The sequence below is a fragment of the Corvus moneduloides genome, chromosome 31 (assembly GCF_009650955.1).
Source record: "Corvus moneduloides isolate bCorMon1 chromosome 31, bCorMon1.pri, whole genome shotgun sequence".
Lineage (NCBI taxonomy): Eukaryota > Metazoa > Chordata > Aves > Passeriformes > Corvidae > Corvus > Corvus moneduloides.
In genome coordinates, this window is record NC_045506.1 from 343,429 (window position 1) to 367,823 (window position 24,395).

Below are 24,395 nucleotides of genomic sequence, written 5' to 3' on the forward strand. Positions count from 1 at the left end.
CAGTCAGTCCCAGTACGATTCCAGTCAGTCTCAGTATGATCCAAAGCACTCCCAGTATATCCCAGCAGCACCCATTGGCCCTCAGCATGTTCCCAGTAGCCCTCAGTGTGGTCCCACTATATCCCAGTATAATCTCTGGTGTCCCAAATCTGTTCCTGCCAAGTCCTGATCCTGGTCCCAGTGTATCCTGCTGTCCCATTCTGTCCCAGTCCATTCCAGTCCCTTCCCGGCAGCCGCCGCCGTTTCCCAGATCCTTCTGCCCCCCACCCCCCATCAAAGCTGCCCCCCCGCCCCCCAAGATGCTGACGGGGATCGGGGGCTTCGTGTTGGGCTTCATCTTCCTGGCGCTGGGGCTCGGCTTCTACCTGCGCAAGCAGGTGACGGGAGGGGCCCGGGGGTCGTGTCCCCCCTCCCCCGGAGCTCTGTGCTCCCCCGGGGCCCCCCAGCCCGGTGTCACCCCCTTTGCTCTGCCCACAGAGCTCCTGAGCCGCCGGCGGCCGCAGCCCCTCCCCGTGGCCTCGGGCCCGGCCGGGACCCCCCGCTCCGTCCCCGCGCTGATTTTGGGGGGGTCGTGTGTCCCCCCCAGCCCCGCTGTCACTCTGCCCCCACCTGGCTGCTCCCAGTGTTCCCAATAAAGCTTCCCAGTTTGGGCTGGTCCCCTTTATTGGGGGGCAGTGTGGAGGGAATTTGGGGGATCCCGCGGGAGGAGCTGAGAGTGGAGGGGGCAGAACCGGCCCGGTGTGTCCCCCCCATTTCACCCCGCTCTGGGGTCCCTTGGGAGGCACCTGAACCCCAACACAGCACCCAGAGAACTGCAAAACGCACTGGGACACCCCTAAATCCCACAGCCCCCAACGACTCTGAAATCCCACAGAAAAAGTCCCCCCCAAAAGAGCTCCCACCTCATCATCCACTGGTGCATCCACACTGGGGAGAGGCCCTACGAGTGTCCCCAGTGTGGGAAGAGCTTCTCCAGCAGCTCTGCCTTGACCCAACACCAACGGAAGCACCGCTAAGGGAAGCCCTGCGAGTGCCCCGAGTGCGGGAAGAGCTTCGTGCGCTGCTCCAGCTCCATCCCCCGTGGGAGGATCGGCGTTGGATGATCCCCAGTGACCCCCGTTGGGCAGAGCCCTGGTGACCCCCGTTCCGGGTGATCCGCGCTGGGTGGGGGGAAGGTGTTGGAGAGATTTCTTTGCCTTCTCCTTGTGCTGCTGGGATTTGGTTGGGAATAAATTCCCTCCCTGTGCCCAGGCTGGCTCTGTTGTGCCCGTGCTGGTGCTCGGGGTGGGATCTCTCCCGGTCCTTCTCTCAGCTCCTGGGCCTTTCCTTGTATTTCCTGTCCCTGTGCAGTAGCAGAGGGCAGGGACAGAGCGGTTTTGGTGTCTGCCGGCATCCAGGCAGGGCCAGCCCAGCCCCGGGGGTTGTGAGGGGCTTGTGGGGGTTCCCCCGTTTTTGGGACATCCCCGCTGGAGGAGGGTGTCCCCCCTTGCTGCAGCCCCAGCCCTCAGGCAGCGCTCAGCCAGGCAGAGAACACCCTCAGCTGGGGCCTCATTTTTGGCACAGCTGAGCCCCTTCATCCCCATCTTGGAGTGCACCTGAGCTCCTGGATATCTGGGACTGGGCAACTCCAGGAGTTAAAATGCTGGAAAAGGGGATTTGGGGCACTGCCACCACTGAAAATCCCAGGAACAGGGGGTTGGGAAATACATAAAGCCCAAAATCCAGGGAACAGAGGGGTTAGGGAACACCAAAACCCCCGAAATCCTAGAAAACGAGGATGTGGGAACATCCAGTTCCCCAAATCTTGGACATTGGGGGGGTTTTGAGACTCCCAGACCCCCCAAATTTCAGGAAAAGGCGGGTTTGAGCACTCCCAGAGCCCCAAAGTAGTGGAAAAGGAGGAGTTTGAGAACCGTCAGTCTCTAAAAATCCTGGAATCAGGGGGGGCTGGGCACCCACAGCACCCTCCAAAATCCTGGAACGGGGCAGTTGAGGAAAATCCAGAGCCCTAAAATCATGGGAAAAGAGGAGTTTGGCCACTGCAAACCCCGAAAGTCGTGGGAAAGGGAAGAACCCTGAAAAAAGCGAGACTGGGACAACGCCCTTCCCCCCACAAATCCCCAAATGATGAGGAAGGAGCGGGAGAAGGGCCGGAGAGAGGAGCAGAAGGAGGCGGGATTAGGAAGGAGGAGGAGCGGGAGGAGCGATGGAGGAGGAGGCGGGGGAGGAGGAGCGGGAGGAAGAGGAGCGAGAGAGGCAGAGGAGGAGCAGGAAGAGGAAAAGCAGCAGGGGAAGCGCGGGGTCGGAGCCCGCTGTGTCCGCCGCGGCCCCGGGAGCATCCCGCAGGTGAGCGGGGAGGGGGAGCTCGCCCCAAATCCCTCGGGGGGTCTGTAAGAGACGGTCCGAAGATCCCTCATCTGCCTCACGATCATCGCCAGGGACAGAGACTGAACACAGGAGGCCTGGCCTGGCTGAGGTGGAGTGTCTGGAAATTGATGCAGGTCACAATGGACTGCGCCGTTCTCGCTGCCCAGGCAGGAAGGACTGCGCTGAAGCGGAAAGGAATGACCTGTCCTGTACACCTGTCCTGTACGTGCTTCCCAAAGCAACGGGCCCCATAACAACGGCTGGAGGTTTCCCCAGCTCTTGGCCAGCTGCCCCTCGCTTCTGAAAAGGGCTATAAAGGGACTTTCTAAATTAACCGAGACGAGATCTCCCCACGGAAAGAAGACGAATCTGTTGGCAGGAGACCACGAGGACTTTGTCTCATCTGTTGGTAGCTATTCCTCCCCTTCTTCCTCTCTACTCTTTGTTTTCTTTATCTCTCTCTCTCCTCTATCGCATTACTGTGTTGTGGGCACTTAATAAAGGTGCACTGTTCTGATTAAAACTGAAATCCCTTGTGTCCTTTTACACTCTGAGATCGATAAATGAACCATCACGACCCTCACTTGTATTAGCAGATTGTGACAGGCTCCCCGAGCGGCGTTTTCTCTTGGGGGGTGTTTGGAGCTCACAGCTTCTGGAATGGAGCCCCAAATCTCTTTGTGGGTCCCTGGGAGGGTTTCATTTTGGGGCCGGGGGGGGGGGGGGGGGGGGCGATGTTTGGATCCTGCAGGACCCCAAAGCTGAGCCGCAAATGGCCCTTTGGGGGATATTTTGGGGGCTCCGTCCCGGTGCCGGGGTGGGAGGAGGACATCGGTATTGGGCCCCCCCCAGGAGAGCGGTGGAGGGGAACGCCGGGAGCCCTGGGATGGGGTGAGGGGAGAGGGGCGATCCCGGAGCTGGGGGACCCCCGGCAGCCTGGAGATGGGGGGAGCCTGGATAAGGGGGGACCCGTGGGATCGCTGTAAGCCCGGAGCAGAGAATCAGGGAGAAGGGACCCCTGGGACCCCTAAAATCCCTGGATCATCCCTGAGCGGGACCCCAGAGAGGGGGAACCCCAGGAGCCACGGGACCCCAATGAGGCCAGGGAAAGGAGAGCCCCAGAACACCAAAGTGGAGAGATCAGAGAGGGGGAAGTGCTGGGAGGGTTTTTTGGGCTGAATCGTGGTGGTTTGGGGTTTTTACGGACACAAAAGCCCTGGAGACTCCTAGAGATTGACCTGGGCAGGAGGAACCCCAGCCCAAGGCACTCACCCATTGTTTCTCTCCCCAAATCAGGATTTGTCATTCCCAAGGTGTGGCCAGATGGAGGAGGAGGAAAAGCCCCGGAGATGCCGCACGAGGAGGGGCTGCAAACACAGCCCAGAGAGATCCAAGGAGGAAAGAGCCCCCCTGTGCCGGGAAGGCAGACGGAGATCCAGGGGGAGCTTGGAGGTGGGGGAGAAGCCTCAGGGCGGGGAGAAGCCCCACAAGTGCTTGGAATGTGGGAAGGGCTTCAGCTACAAATCCCAGCTGAGGGCACACCAGAGGATCCACACTGGGGAAAAGCCCTATGAGTGTGGGAAATGTGGGAAGAGCTTCAGGCAGAGGCCCCACTGTAGGGAAAGTTTCACGAAGGATGTCTGGACTTCAGGCGGCTCTCCTGAAAGCTGTTTATTGCATAGGCAAAGTTACAGCATTTCAGGGAGTGGGTATCCAGAGCCAGCCCTACAGCTGCCATCTACAGCTGTAGGCATACCTGAAGCCGCTTTCTGTTCAAGTTACAAAGCATTTTATACTTTTCTTTGCAGAGTATCTTAATACATAGCAACCAATAAGCACCATACACAATACCTTTACATCTGCCTATAGCCTATTTATAACTACTACCATTACCATATTATAGTCATTATCATCCAATGACAAGAGTGAGTAAGTAAGTTACAATTTAAGCTTACAGTGGAAAATTCTTAGACCTTTCTTCTTGCTACATCAACATTTCTTGTTTGCCTGCCATATCTCTCTTTTTGGTAAAAACATGTTTTCTATTTACTTATGCTCTCCTTGAGACTTATTTACTTGGTGAAAAACATGACTTTGTTTGTAGTCACATACCTTTGTCCTACTCCTAAAAATCTCCTTCCAACTCATCTCCAACCTTTGTCTTCTCAGTTACTCATCGATCACTGTTTCAGCAAAACATCTTTTATTCTATATCAAAACTTGCTTCTATTTCTATCTCATCCTCAGTTTCTACATTCAGGGATCTTTCTTCCAAGCCTACATATCCGTGAAACTTTCTTACCAAACTTTCATCCTCCCCAACACCCCACCTGATGAAACACCAGGTGATCCACACCTTGGAACGACCACATGAGTGTGGGGAATGTGGGAAGAGCTTCTGGCAGAGCTCCAACCTGATTCAACATCAGATGATCCACACCGGGGAGAGGCCCTACGAGTGTTCTGAGTGTGGGAATAGGTTTCACACCAGCTCCAATCTCCTTGTGCACCAGCGGATTCACACGGATGAGAGGCCCTTCCGCTGCCCCGACTGTGGGAGGGGCTTCAAGCACAACTCCATCCTCGTAACCCACCAGCGCATCCACACCGGGGAGAGGCCCTACGAGTGTCCCCAGTGTGGGAAGAGCTTCTCCAGCAGCTCTGCCTTGACCCAACACCACCGGAAGCACCGCTAAGGGAAGCCCTGCGAGTGCCCCGAGTGCGGGAAGAGCTTCGTGTGCTGCGCCAGCTCCATCCCCCGTGGGAGGATCAGCGTTGGATGATCCCCAGTGACCCCCGTGGGGCAGAGCCCTGGTGACCCCCGTTCCGGGTGATCCGCGCTGGGTGGGGGGAAGGTGTTGGAGAGATTTCTTTGCCTTCTCCTTGTGCTGCTGGGATTTGGTTGGGAATAAATTCCCTCCCTGTGCCCAGGCTGGCTCTGTTGTGCCCGTGCTGGTGCTCAGGGCGGGATCTCTCCCGGTCCTTCTCTCAGCTCCTGGGCTTTTCCTTGTATTTCCTGTCCCTGTGCAGTAGCAAAGGGCAGGGACAGAGTGGTTTTGGTGTCTCCCAGCATCCAGGCAGGGCCAGCCCAGCCCCGGGGGTTGCGAGGAGCTTGTGGGGGTTCCCTGTTTGTGGGACATCCCCACTGGAGGAGGTAGAACTGGAAGGAGGGAGGTGTGGGAGGAAGAAGTTTTGAAGGGTCTTCTTTTAATTCTCATTATCCCCTCTACTCTGAGTTTGTTACCAAGAAATTCAATTCATATCTCCAATTTGGAGCCTGTTTTGCCTGTAATGGTGTCTCACGAGGGATCTCTCCTGGTCCTCATCTCAGCTCATGAGCCCTTGGTTAAATTTTCTGTCCCCTCTTCAGCTGCGGAGGGCAGGGAGAGAGCGGCTGTGGTGGGTGCCTGACATCGGGCCAGTGTCACCCCACTCCAATGGGACATGTTCCTGTGTGGCCCTGGGCTATGATGCCACTGTTGCTGTTGCTTTTGTCTTCCTTATGATTTTATCTTTTGCATGAAATGCTTGTGCAGTGCCCCTGCTGTCCCTTGTGTCCCCTGGGCACCGACAGCCCCGGCCCTTGCCCTGCTCCCCTCTCACGTTCCATCCCGGCTGGCGGAGCCTTGGAGCTGCCGTGGGGCCGTGGGGCTGCCCCGGGGGCTGCGCCCCGAGCCGGGGCCCCTTCCCAGTGCTCCCAGTCTGCCCATCCAGCCTGGAGCAGCCAGCGAGGGCTTCAGCTGGGGCGGCAGAGAGGCGCTGCTGGGGGGTCCCAGCTCCGCTTGGCTTGGGCTGTTCTTCTCAAGCTGGGGAAAAACGACTTTGGGAGTTTTCTGCCACAAATCTCTCCCCTCGTGCACTCAGCCAAAGGGGTTTGGGGCGGTTTTCCCCTTTTGGGGGAAATCAAAGCCATGCACTGATGCTCCGAATTAGGGGCGGGAGTAGCGAGGCTGCAGGGCTTCCCAAGGAGCCGGAGGCACCCGACACGCAGGGCTGGGCAGGTCGGGCCGGGAGCAGCGGAGAGCTTTGTTTCTCTTCTCAGCTGAATGGCGGCTCGGGCCGGGCCCGTTCCAGGGCTGCTCCTCAGCTGCGGCTTTCCCCTCACGCAGCCCGGGGGGCGCTGGGAGCGCGGGGCGGGGCTGGGCCGTGTGCAGAGCCCGCCCCTCGCTCCGATTGGGCGGTGCTGCCGTCAGTCGTGGTTCTGGCGCGCTGATTGGTCGGAGCGGGGAGCAGCCCGGGCCCGGAGCCGCCGGCAGGGCGGCCGTGGCGCAGCAGAGGCGCCATTGGCGGAGCGTCTGTGCGGGCCCGGGAGCGGCGGCGGCGGCCGGAGCCCGGTGAGGCGGCGGCGGAGCTCGGAGGCGGCCCCAGCGCAGGTGGGAGCCGCGCTCGGTTCTGGCGGGGCTCGGGGCTGGCTGCGGGCGGAGGGGGCGGCAGGGGGCTGTGGCGGGTTCGTTGTGCCGTGTGGGCGCCGTGTTCGCCCTGGCGTGAGGGCGCTGCGGGAGCGGCTGCCCGCGGTCTCCTTCCCGCTGCTGCCTCGGCAGGAGCCGGTGCCGGAGCAGCGCTGGCTCGTCCCGGCTGCTGTGGGTAGGACAGAGGTGGCTGCCCCGTGGCCGGCAGTGTGCGGGAAAGTTCCCGTGGCCAGAGGTTTGTGTCCCCAGAGGAGGCGGAGGAGTCGTGTAAAAGTAACTTTATTCGTGGACAAAGGGAGAGGCCACGGGGCATTTCCCGTGGGGTCTGTCCAAGTGTTGGAGGACGCAGCCTCCTTTTTATGCCGATTTGCCCGGCCGCATCTCCGTGTCCCTTTCCCCAGTGGCTGAGGTCCTTGGAAGGTACAGACTTCCCGATCCGCCTGCTGCATGTGCCCCTTAATGTGCGCCCCACTTTGTATAACATCCGATAGTCATGGCTCTGTGAAGGCTTTGTTCTTCTTCCGGAAGTTCAGGAATTTCGCAGGACCTTGGCTGAGCATCAGTTCGTGTCAATTAGTAACATTTTGTGAAATTTGTGGTTTCTCCGGTTACTTGCTTATCTGCAAGTCCCTGGCCCTATCTGCAATGGGATTCACACCATCTGTTTGTAAAGACACGTTCATTTTTTCCCTTTTAATCCCTTGTCTTCTTATTTTCTCAGTACTTCTCTTTACAGACTTTAAAAATGCCTTAATCTGTTCTTCGTGGGCCTTCTTTGGTTTTGGGATTATTCTCAGTGACCTCATTCTGTGTCCTTTTGTGGCCGTTTCTGGATCAGGAGGCCTGGCTGCCACCTGCATGCCCTTGATCCCCTGCTGAATGAGCTGCACTGAGCAAGGTGTGGTGCATGGTAAAAAGATGAGAATTGCTGTAGCACCTGAGGAGAAACAGCATTGGTTTAACCCATGGTCTGCCAGGGAAACACAAAAACGTGTCCCATTCCAATCCTTTCCACGTTTGGAGTGGTACATGAGCTGCTTTCTTATTTCCTTGTTCTCTGTTTCACCACTTTTCCTTGGCCATCTCTTTGCCAAGAGCAGTTTGAGTCATTTCATTTTCCACAACCTGCTGGTCCTTCTGCTGGAAGAGAATCTGATGCCATCCCAGGGTGAAATGTGGCGTTGCTCATGGGAGTGGATTGGTGGGTGAGAAGGTCAGGAGCTGGAGCTGTGTGCTTGGTTATGATTTGGAGGACAGCTTGTAATCTAATGATGCATTGAAATGATCAGTGGGTTCTCTGGCACCTGGTATGAATTTGTTCGGGTTCCCAGGGGCTGCTCCATGGTGTTGTAGGATTTGTTCTGGTGGCCGTTCATCTTGTCCCCATTTTTGGGCGCTGCCAAAAAGGCCAGGGATGCATCAGTTGACCGCTTTTTTCTGATTAAATCATCACATCCTTGGATTCCCAAGTGATTTCGCTGACCTTGTGTCAGCAAAAGCAGCCCAGTGGTCAAATCAAGCCTGTATAACACAGGCAGTGCCAGCAGATGTTGGAGTGGGGAGAGGGATGATTCCCCCCCGCTTTTGTGAGTGAAGTTCTCCCAACATTCTCCGTTTGCTGTTTTCCTTTGCAGCTTCAGGGATTTCTGTTGCAGAGTCAGAGATGCTCAGTGTGGGCTCTGCCTTTAGCGATGCAAATTCCGTCAGTGCAGGGAGGCAGAGCTTGGGGTGAGGGGCAGAGGGAATCAGCCCAATTCCTGTGGCAGGCAAGGAGAGCCTGGGACATTGTGCCCACTTCCCCCAGCAGAGATAATTTGAATTTCTAAAGCTCCTCTGCTGGCTGCCTGGAATGAAGCTTCTCTTTCAGGGTAGCCATCAGGTGAGTCAGAAGTGGCCCCATCCAAAAGCGGCTTTTTTTCCTTTATTTTTTTAAACTAATTTTCTGTGAACTGTTTATGAGTTAAAGGGTCACTTTTAAAGCTCTTCCAGTTTTGAAAAATGCAACCTAAAGGTGAACATCGAAAAACCCATTCCAAAATTCTGCCATCACTAGCAACCTCACACACACATGCACAAAAAAACCTCAAAGTAATAAAGATCTTTGCTACTTCTTCCCCTAAGACTAAAAATTGACTTTCACACCCCTGGCCCAAACCCAACTGACAGTATCAAAGTAGAATTATTAAGAAAAACCATTCTAATGGTGTAATCTTGTCACTGAAACTGTGGGAAGAACAAAAACTCTCCAACAACCTTTTCAGTGTTAGAGGATCAAGGCATTACTTTATTCTGGCCCGGATGTGAAACAGAAGTCATTTCATGCACACATAGCCCGGGTGTGCAGGGAAAATCATTTAATGGCACATGAGTTTTACTCGATTTTTCCTCAACTTTATGCAGTCTAAACCCTTAGAAATCCGTTGGTTTAATGTTCATTGTGTCAGGAAAATTATTCCACCCGCACCAGAGGTTTTATTTCCAAAGAGGAGACAGAGGAGTCCTGTTACTTTATTCAAATTAAGGGAGAGGCCATGGGGCATTCCCTGGGAATCTCTCAAATTTTTGGAGGGCGCAGCCTCCTTTTTATCCCAATTTCCCGACCGCATTTCTCTCTCTCTTTCCCCATTGGCTGAGGTACTGGCAAGGTACAGACTTCCCGAAATGCCTAATACCTAGGGTTCCCTTCTAATGTATAACCCCCCTTATTTTTAGTTCTTATTGAATTTTCCCATTGTTTCTTTTATCTCCCAATATCCAATTTCATTTATCAGCAGACCTACAGTTTGTTTGTAGAGACAAATCTCTTTCCAGTCATCAATCAGTGGAACTCTTCTCATTGTTTCTTTTATCTCTCAGTGCTACTTTCATCAACCAGCAGGCCCAGAGCTTGTTTGTAAAGACAAGTCTCTCATTCCTTTCAATCCCTCCTCTTTTATTTTTAATAATTGTCTTTACAAACTCCAGTTATCTTTGACTTAATTTTCTGTTCCTGGGTCTTTTTTGGTTTTGCTGGTATTTGCAGTGACATCATCTTCTGTCCTTTTGTAGCCATCTCTGGATCTGTAGGCATGGTTTCTGCCTGCACCCCCTTGATCCCATGTTGAATAAGTTGCACCGAGCAAGGAATCATGCATGGTAAAAAGATTAAAGTTGCTACAGCACATAAGAGGGAAAAAAGCATTTGTTTAACCCATAGTCCACCAGGTGACCACGAAAACGTGTCCCATTCCCATCCTTTCCATGTTTGGACCGGTACATGAGCTGATTTTCTTATTCCCTCTGTTATTTGTTTCACCACTTTTCCATTGTCATGTATTTGCAAACAGCAGTTTGAGTCATTTAACTTGCCACACACTCCCCCTTCTTCTGCTAATAGATAATCTAATACCATCCGATGTTGAAATACTGCATTTCTCATCTGAGTAGATTGGTCAGCAAGAAGGTCAAGAGCTGAAGCTGTCTGGTTGGTTATTATTTCATAGCTTGTAACGTAATGATCTGATTTAAATTATAAATGGGTTCTCTGCACCCAGTATGAATTCATTAGGATTCCAAGTGGCCGGTCCATAGTGTTGTATGGTTTGCTCAGGTGACCATTCATTTTTTCTCCACTTTTGGGCTCTCCCTCCAGCCAGGGATGCATCAATTGACCGCTTTTCTCTAATCAGATCATGATATGCCTTGATTCCTAACTGATTTCCCTGAACTTGTGGTAACAGAAAGATCATCGGTCTAATATACCCCACATAACATATCTCTGACCAGTTTGGGGGTAACCTGCAATAAGCATATTGGCCACAAATCCAGTAATGCCCTTTTAAAGCCCAGATCCCGTTGGCAAAGGGGCCTTCCCGATTTTCATCATCAATTGGTGGGTCACAATACAGCTTGCTTCCTGGGCCCAATGGTTCCCCAGCAATAGTTTCCCCACCATAAGAGTCACAGTACTTGCATTTGCAAGCTCTCACATGAGGTTTCCACCTGCAGCTACATCCCAGATCTGCTTTGTTAGATCTGGACCAGAACTTATTAGAAAGGGTTTGAGTTGTGTTCCGGTGTTGCCACTTCCACTGATAGTCACGGACAACGTGTCCTACTTGTGGAATTATCTTGGGGGCAGCTTAAAAATAAGTGGTCAAAAAAACTTATCCTTCCCCACTGCTTTACAGCCTTCAAAATCCTTTCAGTAATTATGGAAGGATCACCTTACCCAGAGACCATCAGTGAGCCTAACACGCGTTTGATTCCATGCACCTCGATATGTGGAACAATCGTAAGGAGGGCAGTCAAGGGCCCAACAGTCTAAACCCAAAGATAAAGTCCAGTCACAAACGCTTTTTCCCACGTATACACCCCCTGTTCTATTTAGACAATAAATGCCTCTTTCAGAGGAATGAAGCAGCCATGGACTTCCTTCTTTATCCCAAAATCCCGTTCCATTATGGACCTCACTCAGGGTGCTGACCCACCATTTAGGTTTGACCAGGCGGGCCACCCATGGCCAGTTTTCAGATCTTCCTGGTCCTCCACAGACCCAACAATTGCAAAGGTTAAAGGTTTTTGCTACTTCTTCTCCTAAAGTTAAAAAATTTTTCTCCCTCTTTTGACCCCAAACCTAACTGACAATATAAAGGTAAGATTATTAGGAAAAACATTCTAATGGTGTAATCCAATCTCCTAATCTAAATTTTCACTCTCACGTTGTCTTCTGCACCAGCTGTGGCGAGTGAAGGCACAGAAACAGCTTAATATAAAGCAAACAATGACAGTGAAGATTAGTCCCCAGTGACTGGAGGTCCGAGAGGAGGGATGCCCATACAGACTATTCCAGCAGTCGGTCTGTGGGTAGGCACACGGGGCTTCCCCCGATGTCGACGCACTGGCTGCTGCTCCGGCCCACTCCTGCAGAGTGTCAGTCACAGCCTCCCGGCCTTCTCCTCCAGCTGAGATGTGCAAATCTCTGAGGCTTCAGAGACCTTGACCCAAGGGTGAGGGGTCCCCCCGTGTTCAGCTGTGCTGGCGGCTGTTTCTGTGCTCGGGGACACTTGGAATGGGCCACGCCCTCGGCCACCAGCGGTGCTTCTTTGCGCTCCTCAGGCAGGACCCGATGTCCTGGTTGGATGTTGTGGGCAGCAAAGTGCCAAGGCAGGGTCTGTGCCAGCCGAGCTTCCTGTGGAAGAGATTTCACAAGAGACAGGATTCTGGCCACATATTGTTTTAAATATACATCACTTACTTCTGAATCACCTCAAACTGGGCCAGGAGACACTTCAGAGACAGAGTCAGAGAAGTGGGTATTTGCTTTATTCGGCGTGCCGGGTGTATGGGGATCGCTCCTCCAAACACACACACCGGTGCTCCCTACAACACAGTATTATGGGTTAAATTATGAATATTCATCACATTCCTTGAGACAGGTGTTTCTCAGATGTCATTAATACCATTAGCATACGGGTCACACATGTGCTGTGTGTCCTGGTGGTTGCGCTGAGGAAGGCTCCTCTTCTTCCTCGGGGTCTCTCTGATGAAGGCCAGTAGTCATCCTCACAGTGCACTTTTCACCTCTCTCCCTGGGCGTGTGTAGTCCTTTGAGGAATGATTCAGCGGTCTCTGGGATAATCCTTGTCCCCTCTATCTTGACAAGATTAGGGTGAATTCGGCTTCTTAGGTTTTGTAATTAACATCTGCTGTCTGAACTAACATGTGCTGTCTCCCAGTAGTTAACTTGTGCTTACATGAGTTAGTTATTGACTGCCCCTTCCTCAGTTTCTACGCTCCCACTGGGCTGAGAATTACAAGGGTAAGGACTTCCATACATCAATTCAAAGGGAGATAATTGAGTATCTCCCCTGGGTCTTGCCCTTATTCTTGCTAAAGCCAGTGGCAAGAGCCCTACCTGTGGCATCTTAGTTTCTATCACCAGCTTCAGAAGATGTTTCTTTATTTCTCCATTCATCCTTTCAACCCAGCCCGAGCTCTGGGAGTGCCAGGGGGTTTGGAGGTTCCACTGTATTTCTAAAGCAGCCAGAACCCCTTGAAGAATTTTTCCTGTAAAATGAGTTCCTGTATCAGAGTCTGTTGCTTCCACAATCCCATATCTTGAAATTATTTGTTCCAAACATACTTTAATAACTGATCCTGTAGTTGCTGAAACGGCTGGAAATGCTTCTGGCCACCCCAGAAGATATTTAAACCTTCCTGCTTGGGACATTTCAGTAAAATTCACCTGGCATCTCTGGAAGGGACGTACAGCCCAAGGCCTCCCTCCCCTGGCAATTTTCTTTATGACCCTGTGATTTGTTTTAGCACAAATCGAACACCCCTCAATAGCTCACTTTGCCAGAGTAAGAAGACCCACAGCAGTGTACATTTTGAGGAAGGCTTCTGCCAGTCCTCGGCAGCCCCAATGGATCCCTTCATGGAGTTGTTTTAATAACTGTAAGGCCAGAGCTTTTGGTATCCACTGTTTACCATCCCAATAAACCAATTATCCCCCCCTTCCTCTGCCCCACTCTTTTTAATTATCTCAAGCTCCTCTGGTGGAAGAGACAGTTCCTCTGGCAGTGGTGCAGTTACTGGGAGCAAGGGGAGGATCTCAGCGATCTCTGGCAACAGTGCAGCTTTCCGAGCCTCCTCATCAGCCAGTCGGTTCCCTCTTGCCTCCCCTGAGCACCCTGCCTGGTGTCCCCTGACGTGTAGAATTGCCACCTTTTTGGTAAATTCACCACCTCCAATAGGCGAGAGATGAAGCTCTCACGAGCGAATGTTTTTCCCCTGCAGGTTAATAAACCTCTTTCTTCCCACAGTTTCCCAAATGCACGTATCACCCCATATGCCTGTTGGGAATCAGTACAAACATTCACTCTCTTGTCCCGGTACAATTCACAGGCTCTCACAAGCGCACACAGCTCCGCTGTCTGAGCTGACCGTGTGGGCGGTAACCTCCCCCCTTCCTTTAATTCCCGTCCATTAACGACAGCGTGTCCTGCTACTCGCTTCCCTTCTACCACCCTTGAAGAGCCATCAATAAACGCATTTTCTCCCTCAGGCCAGGGAGTGCACCATAAGTCTCCTCTAGCCCGGGTCTGGAGCTCTGTCACCTGAATGCAGTCGTGGGTTTCTTCCTGGCCCCCTCTTCAGGGCTGTTCAGACAAGAGGCTGGGTTAAACCCTTCCCCACTTTTCAATTCTAAATCCTCCTGTTCCATTAAAGAAGATTCACACTGAAATAACCGAGCGCTGCTCATCCACTTAGAGGCTCTCTTGGTTAACAAAACTTTAACCTGATGTGAAACTTGAACAATCAGATACCCTCCCCCTGTCAGCTTTGGGGCCTCAGTTACCATCAGAGCTGTGGCTGCTCGGTTCTGCAGACAATGGGGCAGCCTCTGGCCACGGGGTCTGACAGCTTAGAAAAATAAACAGGCTGCCGTGTTCCCCCTCCTTGCACCAAAATTCCTTTAACGTGGCCCTGGTTAACATCCACGTACAGCTCAAATTCCTTTTCTGAGTCTGGAAGAGCTAAGCCTGGGGCATTAACCAATTTGTCTTTCAATTTCCTAAAGCTTTGCTCTCCTTCTGGTGTCCATACCACGACATTAGGTCTGTCTTGGGTTAAGAAGTCATATAAAGGTCTGGCCAAAACAGAACAATCCTCAATCCATGCTCTGCAGTACCCCACCAACCCTAAAAACTGCTGTAGCTCCTTTTTTGTCTGGGGTAATGGTACTTGTAAAATTCCTTGTGTTCTTTCTGGATCAATACACTGTAACCTTCCAGTCAAAAAGTGTCCCAAATATTTAACCTTTTTTTCCTACCAACTGCGACTCCTTTTCAAACACTCTAAATCCCTTTTTAGCAAGAAAATTAAGGAGCTTCACAGTAGCTTCTTCAACCACCTTTTCCTGTTCCCCTGATGAAAGCAAATTATCCATCTACTGCAACAGCCTAACTCCCGAGGGTGGAGTAAGCTCTCTTACTATTTTCTACAAGTCTTGCCCAAACAAAACCGGTGACTCTGTATGTCCCTGCGGAGGACTATCCATGTCAATTGTTGTTTTACCATTTTGCCTCCTTCTTCCTGTTCCCACTCAAAGGCAAAATACTGTTTACTGTCCTCTGTAATCGGACACCCCCAGAAAGCATCCTTCAAATCCAGTATGGAATAATACTGATGTGAAGAAGGGATCTGATGCAGGATGGTGTAGGGATCTGGAACCGTGGGATGCCTTGGTTTGACAGTTTCATTTATTATTCTTAAATCCTGCACCATTCTGTCGGTACCATCTGGTTTCTTAACGGCAGGATAGGGGTGTTACAGGGAGATAGACGTGGCTCCAAAAGCCCTTCCTTTAGCAGGGACTCAATGACGGGCTGTAACCCCTTCCTTCCCTCCCTTGTGCTCACTCTCGCCACCACACACCTTATTCCAGAGCCGGTCTCTGTCCTGCCGCAGTGTCCAAACAGCTCCTCCCTCTCCGGCGCTCCCGGCAGGCACGGCCGGCAGCACCAGAGGCGGCCGGGGCGTCCCGCAGCCTCCTGGGGGCCGGCGGTCACTGCCGCCCTGCCCGGGGCTGGTGGGGTCAGGCACTGCCCAGCGCTGAGCCCGAGCTGCCCCACGGCCCCCACAGGCCCCCAGCCCGTGCTCCCGGTCCTGCCGCTCCTTGCCTCAACCATATTAACCCTATTTGTGCATCTCCTCTTGTCAGGACTCCTTCTTGACTCCCCTTACTGCCCTTCTGGGCATCTATGTCCTTAATTACCTCTGGCAGAATGTGTAAACCAAGTCCACGTTCTTCCAAGGGATTCTTTGGATATTTTGGGATCATCATCCCTTTTGCCAGGGCCCCTTCCCAGCTTTACCTTTGCTACCCTCCATGGGTGCCTTGCTTTACCTGTGCTACCCTCCATGGGTGCCCTCCCAGGTTTGCTCCCTGATGATCCCGTTGTACTCACCGGTGAGATTTTCAGGGGTCCTTCCCTGTGGACTCTTCACGGACCCCCCTGGTCAGCCACTCGTCTGTCTCCTGGACATTCTAAGGAACCCAATCGATCGCCCGGTGCCGGCCGCCACCAAGGGGAGCTGATCACCCAAACTGGGTGGGGCACTTTCAGCTCCGCTCGCTGCCCACCGGCCCTGGATGGTGGAAATATCCTGGATGAGAACCCCCAGCTTGTCAGGAAAATTAATCCACAAACACCAGAGGTTTATGTCCAAAAAGGAAACAGAGGAGTCCTGTTACTTCATTCTAATAAAAGGAAAGGCCATGGGGCATTCCCCTGGGGTCTCTCAAATATTTAGGGGATGCAGCTCCTAATAATCCTGATTTCCCGACCACATTTCCCTCTCTCTTTCCCTGTTGGCTGAAGTACTCAAGAGGTACAGACTTCCCAAAACACTTAAGACCGAAGGTTCCCTTCTAATGTATACGCCCACCTTTATTTTAATTCTTATGGAATTTATGGTTCTTCCCATTGTTTCTTTCATCTCTCAATATCCAATTTCATTTATCAGCAGACCTATAGTTTATCTGTAAAGACAAATCTCTTTCCGTTCATCAATCAGTGGAATCCTTCCCATTGTTTCTTTTATCTCTCAGTACTAGTTTTATCTTCCAGCAGGCCCACAGCTTATTTGTAAAGACAAGTCCCTCATTCCTTTCACCTATTTCCCTGGGGCTGCCCACACTTCTGGGTTTCCTTCAGCAGAGGCCTTCACAGACATTTGACACCAAGGTACAGCAGCATTAGCCTCTGTATCTCCTTTGACAATATGAATTTGCATTCCCACTTCAGCCACCAAATCCCTTCCCAGTAAATTACAATCACAATTAGGAACAAACAGAAATTGATGTGTTTCAAACCCATCCCTCACATCTACTGATAGTGGTTGAATAAAACACCCCTGCTCATCTTTCCCACTTATTGCCTGAATAATGAAAGAACTTCTTGACAATTTCCCCCCTTAGGTCTCAGATTCGGAGTGGATCAAGAGGCCCCTGTGTCCATCAGGAGTGGCCTTGTCTCGATCCAGAGGCGCCCTGAATGTTCTCAAGGGCTCTGGTGCGGTGGGTCCCTGGTGTGCTGGGAGCTCTGAGAGCCCTGACAATCCATGTCCATCAGGGGTGGACTTGCTGGTGCTGAGAGTGCTGCTGTCTGTGCTTGCAGTGTCCTTGTGGCCTGCAGCTGGAGCCCTGATTCCTTGGCAGGGGCTGTTTGGGTGGGCTCTGCCGTGCCGAGGAGGGCAATGCCTGTGCCAGGTGCTTGTGGCCGCCGCCGTCCCCTGGGTGCTGGGGCCCCCTTGGGCCCTGCGGTTCATCCCTGGGGGGCTGTAGAAACTCTGCCATGGCCTTTGCCTTCACCTTGGCCTTTTGCTCATCCCTTCTTGCATTCCCCTGCTGAGCCTTTCTGGCCAAGTGCTGCAGGGGCTTCTTGTGCCTCTCCTGCAGCCCCCTCAGTGCCTGTGGGTGCTCATCCTCTGACAGCTGCTGAGCTTTCTGCACAATCATTCGTTTCTCCAGTGACCCAAACAAGATCGATGAAAGAAAATCCTGATCCTTCCACATCCCGCAGCCTCCTGGGGGCCGGGGGCCAGTGCCGGCCCTGCCCGGGGGGTGTTGGGGTCAGGCAGTGCCCGGCGCTGAGCCCCGGCTGCCCCACAGCCCCGGCCCGGCCCCGCAGCTCCCCACAGGCCCCCAGCCCGTGCTGCCCTGTCCTGCTGCTCCCCCCCACAGAGAAACCTTATGAAATCCTGAACTTCTTTATTTCCCTGTCCTGGAAGCCAGGAATACAAACGATCTGGATCAGCTGGCAAATTTTGAGGATAAGACGGTGCCGAAAAGCATCCCATTCCCATTTTTTCTCTTCCTGCTCTTTTCCGTCTTCCTTTTCCTTTCTTATCACACACATTCCTCCTGCTGCTGTTTGCCTTAACCATATTCCTGCACCCTCCCTTCAACCAATCCCCTCCCAGCACACCAACACCATCCGTCCCCTGTTGCCCAGACCCGTTCTCGACTTCCCTTTTTACCCCCGCTGGGTGTCCATGTCCTTAATTACCTCTGGGAGAATGTGCAAACTGCCTCAACATTGTCCCCTTTTGTTTGGGACACGATGTCCATGGTTGTGTTCCGGCTTTGTTGTTGTTCTGGAAGTTGAGGAATTGAGCAGGAGCTTGGCTGAGCAGCAGTGTGTGTCAGTCAGTGCCATTTTGTGGAGCTGATGGTTTGTGGTGTCACTTGCTTGTGTCCAAGTCGGTGTGGCTGTGTCCGAGCAGATTGAGAGCATGTGTTTGTAGGGAGGCGTTGCTGTTGTTCCTTGGCTGGGGGTGCCCGGTTTTCGGGCCATCCCCCCTGGAGCAGGGTGTCCCCCCTTGGTGCAGGCGCGGCCCTCAGGCAGCGCTCAGCCAATCAGAAGGCGCGGCGCTGGTGAGTCAGCAGTTGCCAGGCAGAGCCGCAGCGCCCGGCGCTGCCCAGCTGGAGCCCCCGTGTGGCCCGGCCTTGGCGCCCCCCGCGAGGGGAATTTGGGGAGGTGGGAGGGGGGGAGCGCCAAGGCCGGGCCGGCCCGTGCTGTGCTGGCAGAAGTGGCTGCGGCGGGGGCCGAGTGCGGGCAGGAGCGGCCGAGAGCCCAGCGCTGCCGCAGCCCGAGCTGCCGCAGCTGCATCCCTGCTGGTGCTGTGGGATGCGAGAGCTCTGGGGGGCAGAGCGAGCCAGGGGTGGGTGCTGGGCCTGGGGGGAGGAGGAGAAAGGCTGGAGGAGCAGGGCTGGAGAGCAGAATGGTGAAAGGATGGACGTGGGAGCAGCAGGTGGGATTCTGCAGGAGAAGGAGTAGTGTGAGGAAGAGGAGTGTGAGGAAGAGTAGGGACACAGAAGGAGGAGGAGGAGGAGGAGCAGGAAGAGGAGGCACAGCAAGGTTCCAGCACTCGCTGTATCTGCAGCCTCCCCCCAGCCCCAGGAGCGTTGCCCCCCACAATCCAGCCGGTGATCAGGGAGGGGGATCGATGATTTTCCTGGGAGTGAATCTTGGTGTTTCTGAGGTTTCTTGGGCTCCATGTTGGTGCTTTGGTTTTTTTGTGGGGGCTGAATATTTATATTTTGGAGGGGATTTTGTCTGAATCTTGATGTTTTGGGAGTTTTGGGTCTGTGTCTTGATGTTTGGGGGCATTTTGGTCTGAATCTTGGTGTTTTGGAGGTTTTTATGGACACAAGATGCCCAGTGTTAGGCTTGGGCAGGAGGAACTCCCAGCCCAGGGCTCTCACCCCTTTTTTTTCCCCTCAAACCAGGATTTGTCATTCCCAAGGTGTGGCCGGATGGAGGAGGAGGAAAAGCTTCAGACATGCCACACGAGGAGTGGCTGCAGATGCAGCCCAGAGAGATCCAAGGAGGAAAGAGCCCCCCTGTGCCGGGAAGGCGGCCGGAGATCCAGGGGGAGCTCTGAGCTGGGGGAGAAGCCTCAGGGTGGGGAGAAGCCCCACAAGTGCTTGGAATGTGGGAAGAGCTTCAGCTACAAATCTCGTCTGATAGAACACCAGAGGATCCACACTGGGGAAAAGCCCTATGAGTGTGGAGAATGTGGGAAGAGCTTCAGCCAGAACTCCAACCTGATCCAGCACCGGAGGCTCCACACTGGGGAGAGGCCCTATGTGTGTGGGCAATGTGGGAAGGGCTTCACCAACAGCTCCCAGCTGATCCAGCACCAGGTGGTTCACACCAGGGATCGGCCCTATGAGTGTAGGGAATGTGGGAAGAGCTTCTGGCAGAGCTCCAGCCTGAGGGCACACCGGCTCACCCACACCGGGGAGAGGCCCTACGAGTGTTCTGAGTGTGGGAAGAGGTTTCCCAGCAGCTCCAATCTCCTCAAGCATCAGCGCATTCACACGGATGAGAGGCCCTTCCGCTGCCCCGACTGCGGGAAGGGCTTCAAATACAATTCCATCCTCGTCACTCACCGGCGCATCCACACCGGGGAGAGGCCCTACGAGTGTCCCCAGTGTGGGAAGAGCTTCTCACAGAGCTCTACCTTGACCCAACACCAACGGAGGCACCGCTAAGGGAAGCCCTGCGAGTGCCCCGAGTGCGGGAAGAGCTTCGTGTGCTGCTCCAGCTCCATCCCCTGTGGGAGGATCGGCGTTGGATGATCCCCAGTGACCCCCGTTGGGCAGAGCCCTGGTTATCCGTGGTCCTGGTGATCCGTGTTGTGAAGACACCTGACTGAGGAGCTTCACATCTTCCTGGCTCCCTGTGTGCACATGGATGATCCCAGGGGTAAGAACATCCCTCACGATGCAGACGACATCGGAAATTCACTGGGGAGAGAGGATTTGTTGAATATTGACCCCGAATAATCTTTTCTGTTCAGTCTTTTTTTCTGGTGACATCAAGGAATGCTGGATGGTCTTGGAGGTCTTTTCCAACCTCAGTGATTCCATGACTCCAATTTTCTTTGGCTCAAGGGCATCTTCCACAGCCAAATGGTGATGGACTGGAGCAAAGACCAAGATTCTGGAGACAATGGGGTGGAAATCCCTCCAAAGCCGGTTCGTCCCTCCCTCCCACCCAAGCACGAGGATCCTCAGCCGGCACGGACACAGAAATAATTTTCTTTTGGCCTTGGTTTTCTTTTCATTTTTTCTTCATCCTCTATAATCACCCAAAATTGGGGTAAAAATAAAGACATTGAACTGAGACATGGGTGGGGACATGGGAGGACATGGACATGGGGGGACACAGACATGGAGAGGGACATGGGGACACATGGACCTGGACTGGGCCGTGGCCATTTGTGGGGATATGGGGGCACACGGGCATGGATGGAGACATGGGGGATATGACATGGATGGAAACATGGTGGGAACATGTGTTGTTCCCACATGGTGAGGAGACAGTGGGACAGGGCCAGTGACATGTGGGGACATGGCCATGGCCAGTGCCATGGGGGGAACTTGCAGGGGATGTGGGGGATGCTGGGTTTGAGGGAGTTGAGGGTTCCTGGGAGGGATTTGGGGCTTGCTGAGGGCTTTGGGGCCCCCAGGCTGAGCAGCTCCGGCTGCGCTGGGAGACCCTGGCAGAGGTTCTGGGGCAGCTGCTCAAGGACCCCCTGAGCTGGACCCCCAGCCAGCATTGGGCTCCTGGAAGGGAATGAAGGTCCTTGTCCCCAGGAAGGAAATCTCAGCACCCCCAGGGTGTCAGGGGCAGCTGAGAGGCCACAAGAGGGAGGGGAGAGCCAGACAGAGCTGTCCACCTCCAAAACTGCACCCCAAAAATCAGGGATTCCTCCCAGGAAAAATCTGCCAGGAACTGCCTGAATTGAGGGAAAGGAGGGATGGGACCCCCAGACTGAGCCAGAGGGGCCTGGAACCCCCAAAACCAAGCACAGGGGAGGAGGACTGGGGGGACTGCGGAGAGAAACAATGGACTCTACACGATTCAATGTCAATCCGGCAGAAGCCATTTTATTGATGAACTGCTGTCCCTAATACACAATTCCTGCTTTTCCTACATGCGATTGTGCATAATTATTATTGGTTAAGGGCTATTTTCACACAAAGCTGCTTTATGCTTTATGATTGGCTCTTGTCTGTGTGTCACATCGTCCGTCGTGTATGTCACAACTGTCCTTCAGTTTGCATTTTCTCATCCTTTTCTTCCTTTGCTTATTCTTCGTTCACATCCTCCCCAATGCTGCTTGTTCCTTTCTCACAACCTCCCCAGGGACTTTCTCCCCTGTGCACGTGCTCAAGTCCTTCTGTCTTACGTGCTCTGGTTCTTCTGTTTTGTGGCTGGCTCACGGTAGGTCCATTTTCTAGTAAAAATGTGGTTTCCACATTTCCCCATCTCCTTGAACCAGCCATATGCTTTGTATTGATTTCTGCACCATTCTAGAAATACAAGTGATTAAACATGGCAAAACAATTAAAAACCAAATAAGCGCACCCCCTATAATAAGGATTTGTTTGACAATATCTTTCAACCACCCAGTAGCCCAGATCCTTCCAACCACGTGTCTAGTCTGTGTCCTGTTGTGATCTTTGTCATGTTTTCCTGTATTTCCTTAAGCCTTCTATGGATGGATACAGAGTGATCAGGCAAATTCATACAACACGGTCCCTCAAAGTCCTCACAACCACGTCCCTGCGCCAGCAGCAGAAAGTCAATAGCAGCCCTATTCCGTGATAATGCGTGCCTTACACTGTCTGCATCAACTAACGCGTCAGTGGTAATATTCAATGTGATGTTTAATTGTTTGGCCGCCCAGCAAGCCAGCTTTTCTAGGTTACAGAAGGCTCTGGCTGCAGTGACACCTGATCTTAATAAGGAAGCAATAACCCGTGATGGTGTTTGTCAGGAATGCCTATCAAGCAAGTATGGAATGGATCAGCTGGCGTAGCCACAGACAGACAAAAGGAATCCTGCTTAGTGACATCAGCAAAGGTAACCCACACATTGTGTCTTGGCACTACTTCCAGAATATTGTGTGTTTTGACTGCTGTCATAAGGCTTAACAGTAAAAATGTGATCACTGGAATTTTCCCACTGCACCCCATTTTTCCTGCATTCTCTCCTTCCAGTGCGCTAAAAGCCATGGCCAGTCATCCTCAGGTACCCACCAATCTTTAGCCTCTTTTGGCAAAGAGATCTTGTTCCAACACAAAACTTGTTCTGCTCCTACTTTATGTTCCTCTGCAGTGTGTATTTCTTTACATTTCTTCATAACAAGGTTAATACTACTGCAATACCATCTTGCATCGCAAGTTAAGCATACACACGATACCCACGGTTTACCCTTTCCACAGTCTGAATCAGGACATTTGAGCTGTAGCTGAGGTGAGATTCCAATTTTCGGCATCAGCACGCAGGTGGGATCCCTGTCTTTCCCCAGCCACGGTTTCACCCACTTAACAGGCACCCAGTGTGATCCTGTGCCTGTGGAAACTCATGCATACCCCCTTCTGCAGGTTAGTAATTGCATTGGTCCTTCCCACTGCCCTGTAGCCCCATTTTTTACCCATACTTTCCTGCTCTCCCGTGGAGTTTCATTCAAGTCCCCTATTATTCTTGCCCCGTGTTTTACCGCAGGAGGAACAAGATTATCCCCTGGGATACATCAATAATTCATTACATAGACAGCTTTTTCCAAGCAGGCTTGAGGCGAAGGTGTTACGGTGGGGAAACTGCAACACGCGTATCAAACAAGGAGTCCTGTGGAAAAGAAATATATATGGACTGATTCTTGATAGCTGTTTCAGAGATGTTTATTTCTCCAGCCGCATGGCCAGGATCTGCCGAGGAACTGCAGCAATCACGGGACCCGAGGGTCCTTGCCCGCGCAGGGAAACACAAACCAACCAATGGGGAACGAGGCTGACCAGGGGCGAGGGAAACCCCATCTCTGTCCCCTCAGGGCCCCTCTCCCAGGGCTCCATGGCAGGGGGGAAGGGACCCCGACATTTCACCCGTTTATTTTAAACAAAAAGAGATTTAAAACTTAACATTGAAAACAACTGGATAAATGTAACAAGAACAGTTTCAAAACAAAACAAGCCACCCTCCTGGGTCTTTAAATGTCCCAACAGATTCTCTGGAACATCTTAAGGCTGACAGAAGGGAGACAGGACTCTCCATACATGCTTTGTGGGGAAACTGATGCAGGAGAGGGTTTCTTCCAATTTTACCTGTTGGAACTCTAAACAATAATAATAAATTTCTTCCCTCCCCCTCTTCATCCCCCACTCGGCATTGGAAAGGGATTTTTGGGGAAACAATTGGCAAAGGCATGGTTTTGTGAGGGAAACCATGGGTGAAAAAACAGATTGGGAATACACTGGGGGTAATAGGATATAGGGTAAAAGGGAAAGGTGGGATCAGGAACGGGAGACTGTAGGGGGGGCTTATAATGGAGATATTGTCTAACATGACTACGATTTTTAGCATATATACTGCCTTTTACAGAAACACCATCAGGCCCAGTGGCCTCTGCTGCTTGTAACCCTTTTCTGCCTTGCACAATTTTGAACTCTACTACTTCTCCATCTCCTAAGCTTGGGATGTATTTTTCAGGGTTATTCTTTTTAACAGCTGTTCTATGAACGAATATGTGTTCTTGGTTGTCACATCTTGTTATAAAACCATAATTTTGTTTAACATTGTACCATTTTACTATTCCTGAAACCTTAGCTATGGTGATTTTTTCCTTTTTCTGAGTGGCTGCTGTTTTCTGTCTTGCTGTGCTCCTGGTTTCACTTTTGTTTTCGCTCGCTCCCGCATTGGAGCCATCAGGGCTGCTTGTGCCTGTGCGCTCTTCCCGGGGTCGTATTCGGGGCCGCGCAGGCTGGGCCGGGCCACGCTGCATAGCTCTCTGTGTGCCGCTGCCTCTGCTCTCAGCTGCGCTGCCACTGCCTGGTGCCGCACCCACGTCTTGGCCCAGGCCCCCGGGCGACAACCCCCCACGCCCTGCTCCAGCATGCGTTTCGACTGGGCACGGCTCCGTTCCACCGCTGCCACTGGCCACTGCCCGCACACCGCCCCTCTCGGTCAGGTGTTCATGGGGCTCGCTCCACCACGCTCTGCGCGGGGCCGGGCGGGCTCCTGCCACGCCTCGCTCTGCTGCCAACACTGCAGCTCG

The 24,395-nt window shown here is 52.8% G+C and overlaps 2 protein-coding genes and 1 long non-coding RNA gene across 3 annotated transcripts; all 3 read left to right on the forward strand.

Moving 5' to 3' along the window:
• Positions 1-271: 271 nt before the first annotated feature.
• On the forward strand, positions 272-650 carry LOC116436950. Its single transcript, XR_004237102.1, has 2 exons — positions 272-377; positions 478-650. It is a non-coding gene; the product is annotated as an uncharacterized LOC116436950 (long non-coding RNA).
• Positions 651-2,229: 1,579 nt separating this feature from the next.
• LOC116436868 (zinc finger and SCAN domain-containing protein 2-like) lies at positions 2,230-5,636 on the forward strand. Its single transcript, XM_032094286.1, is given in 3 exon segments — positions 2,230-2,346; positions 3,664-4,113; positions 4,665-5,636. Coding segments are annotated over 2 exon segments (909 nt in total). The 5' UTR covers positions 2,230-2,346; positions 3,664-3,690; the 3' UTR covers positions 5,151-5,636.
• Positions 5,637-5,683: 47 nt separating this feature from the next.
• LOC116436908 (zinc finger protein 239-like) lies at positions 5,684-20,611 on the forward strand. Its single transcript, XM_032094357.1, has 2 exons — positions 5,684-6,740; positions 19,057-20,611. Exons 1-2 carry the CDS (start codon positions 6,414-6,416, stop codon positions 19,822-19,824), a joined length of 1,095 nt encoding a protein of 364 aa, XP_031950248.1. The 5' UTR covers positions 5,684-6,413; the 3' UTR covers positions 19,825-20,611.
• The last annotated feature ends 3,784 nt before the right edge of the window (positions 20,612-24,395 follow it).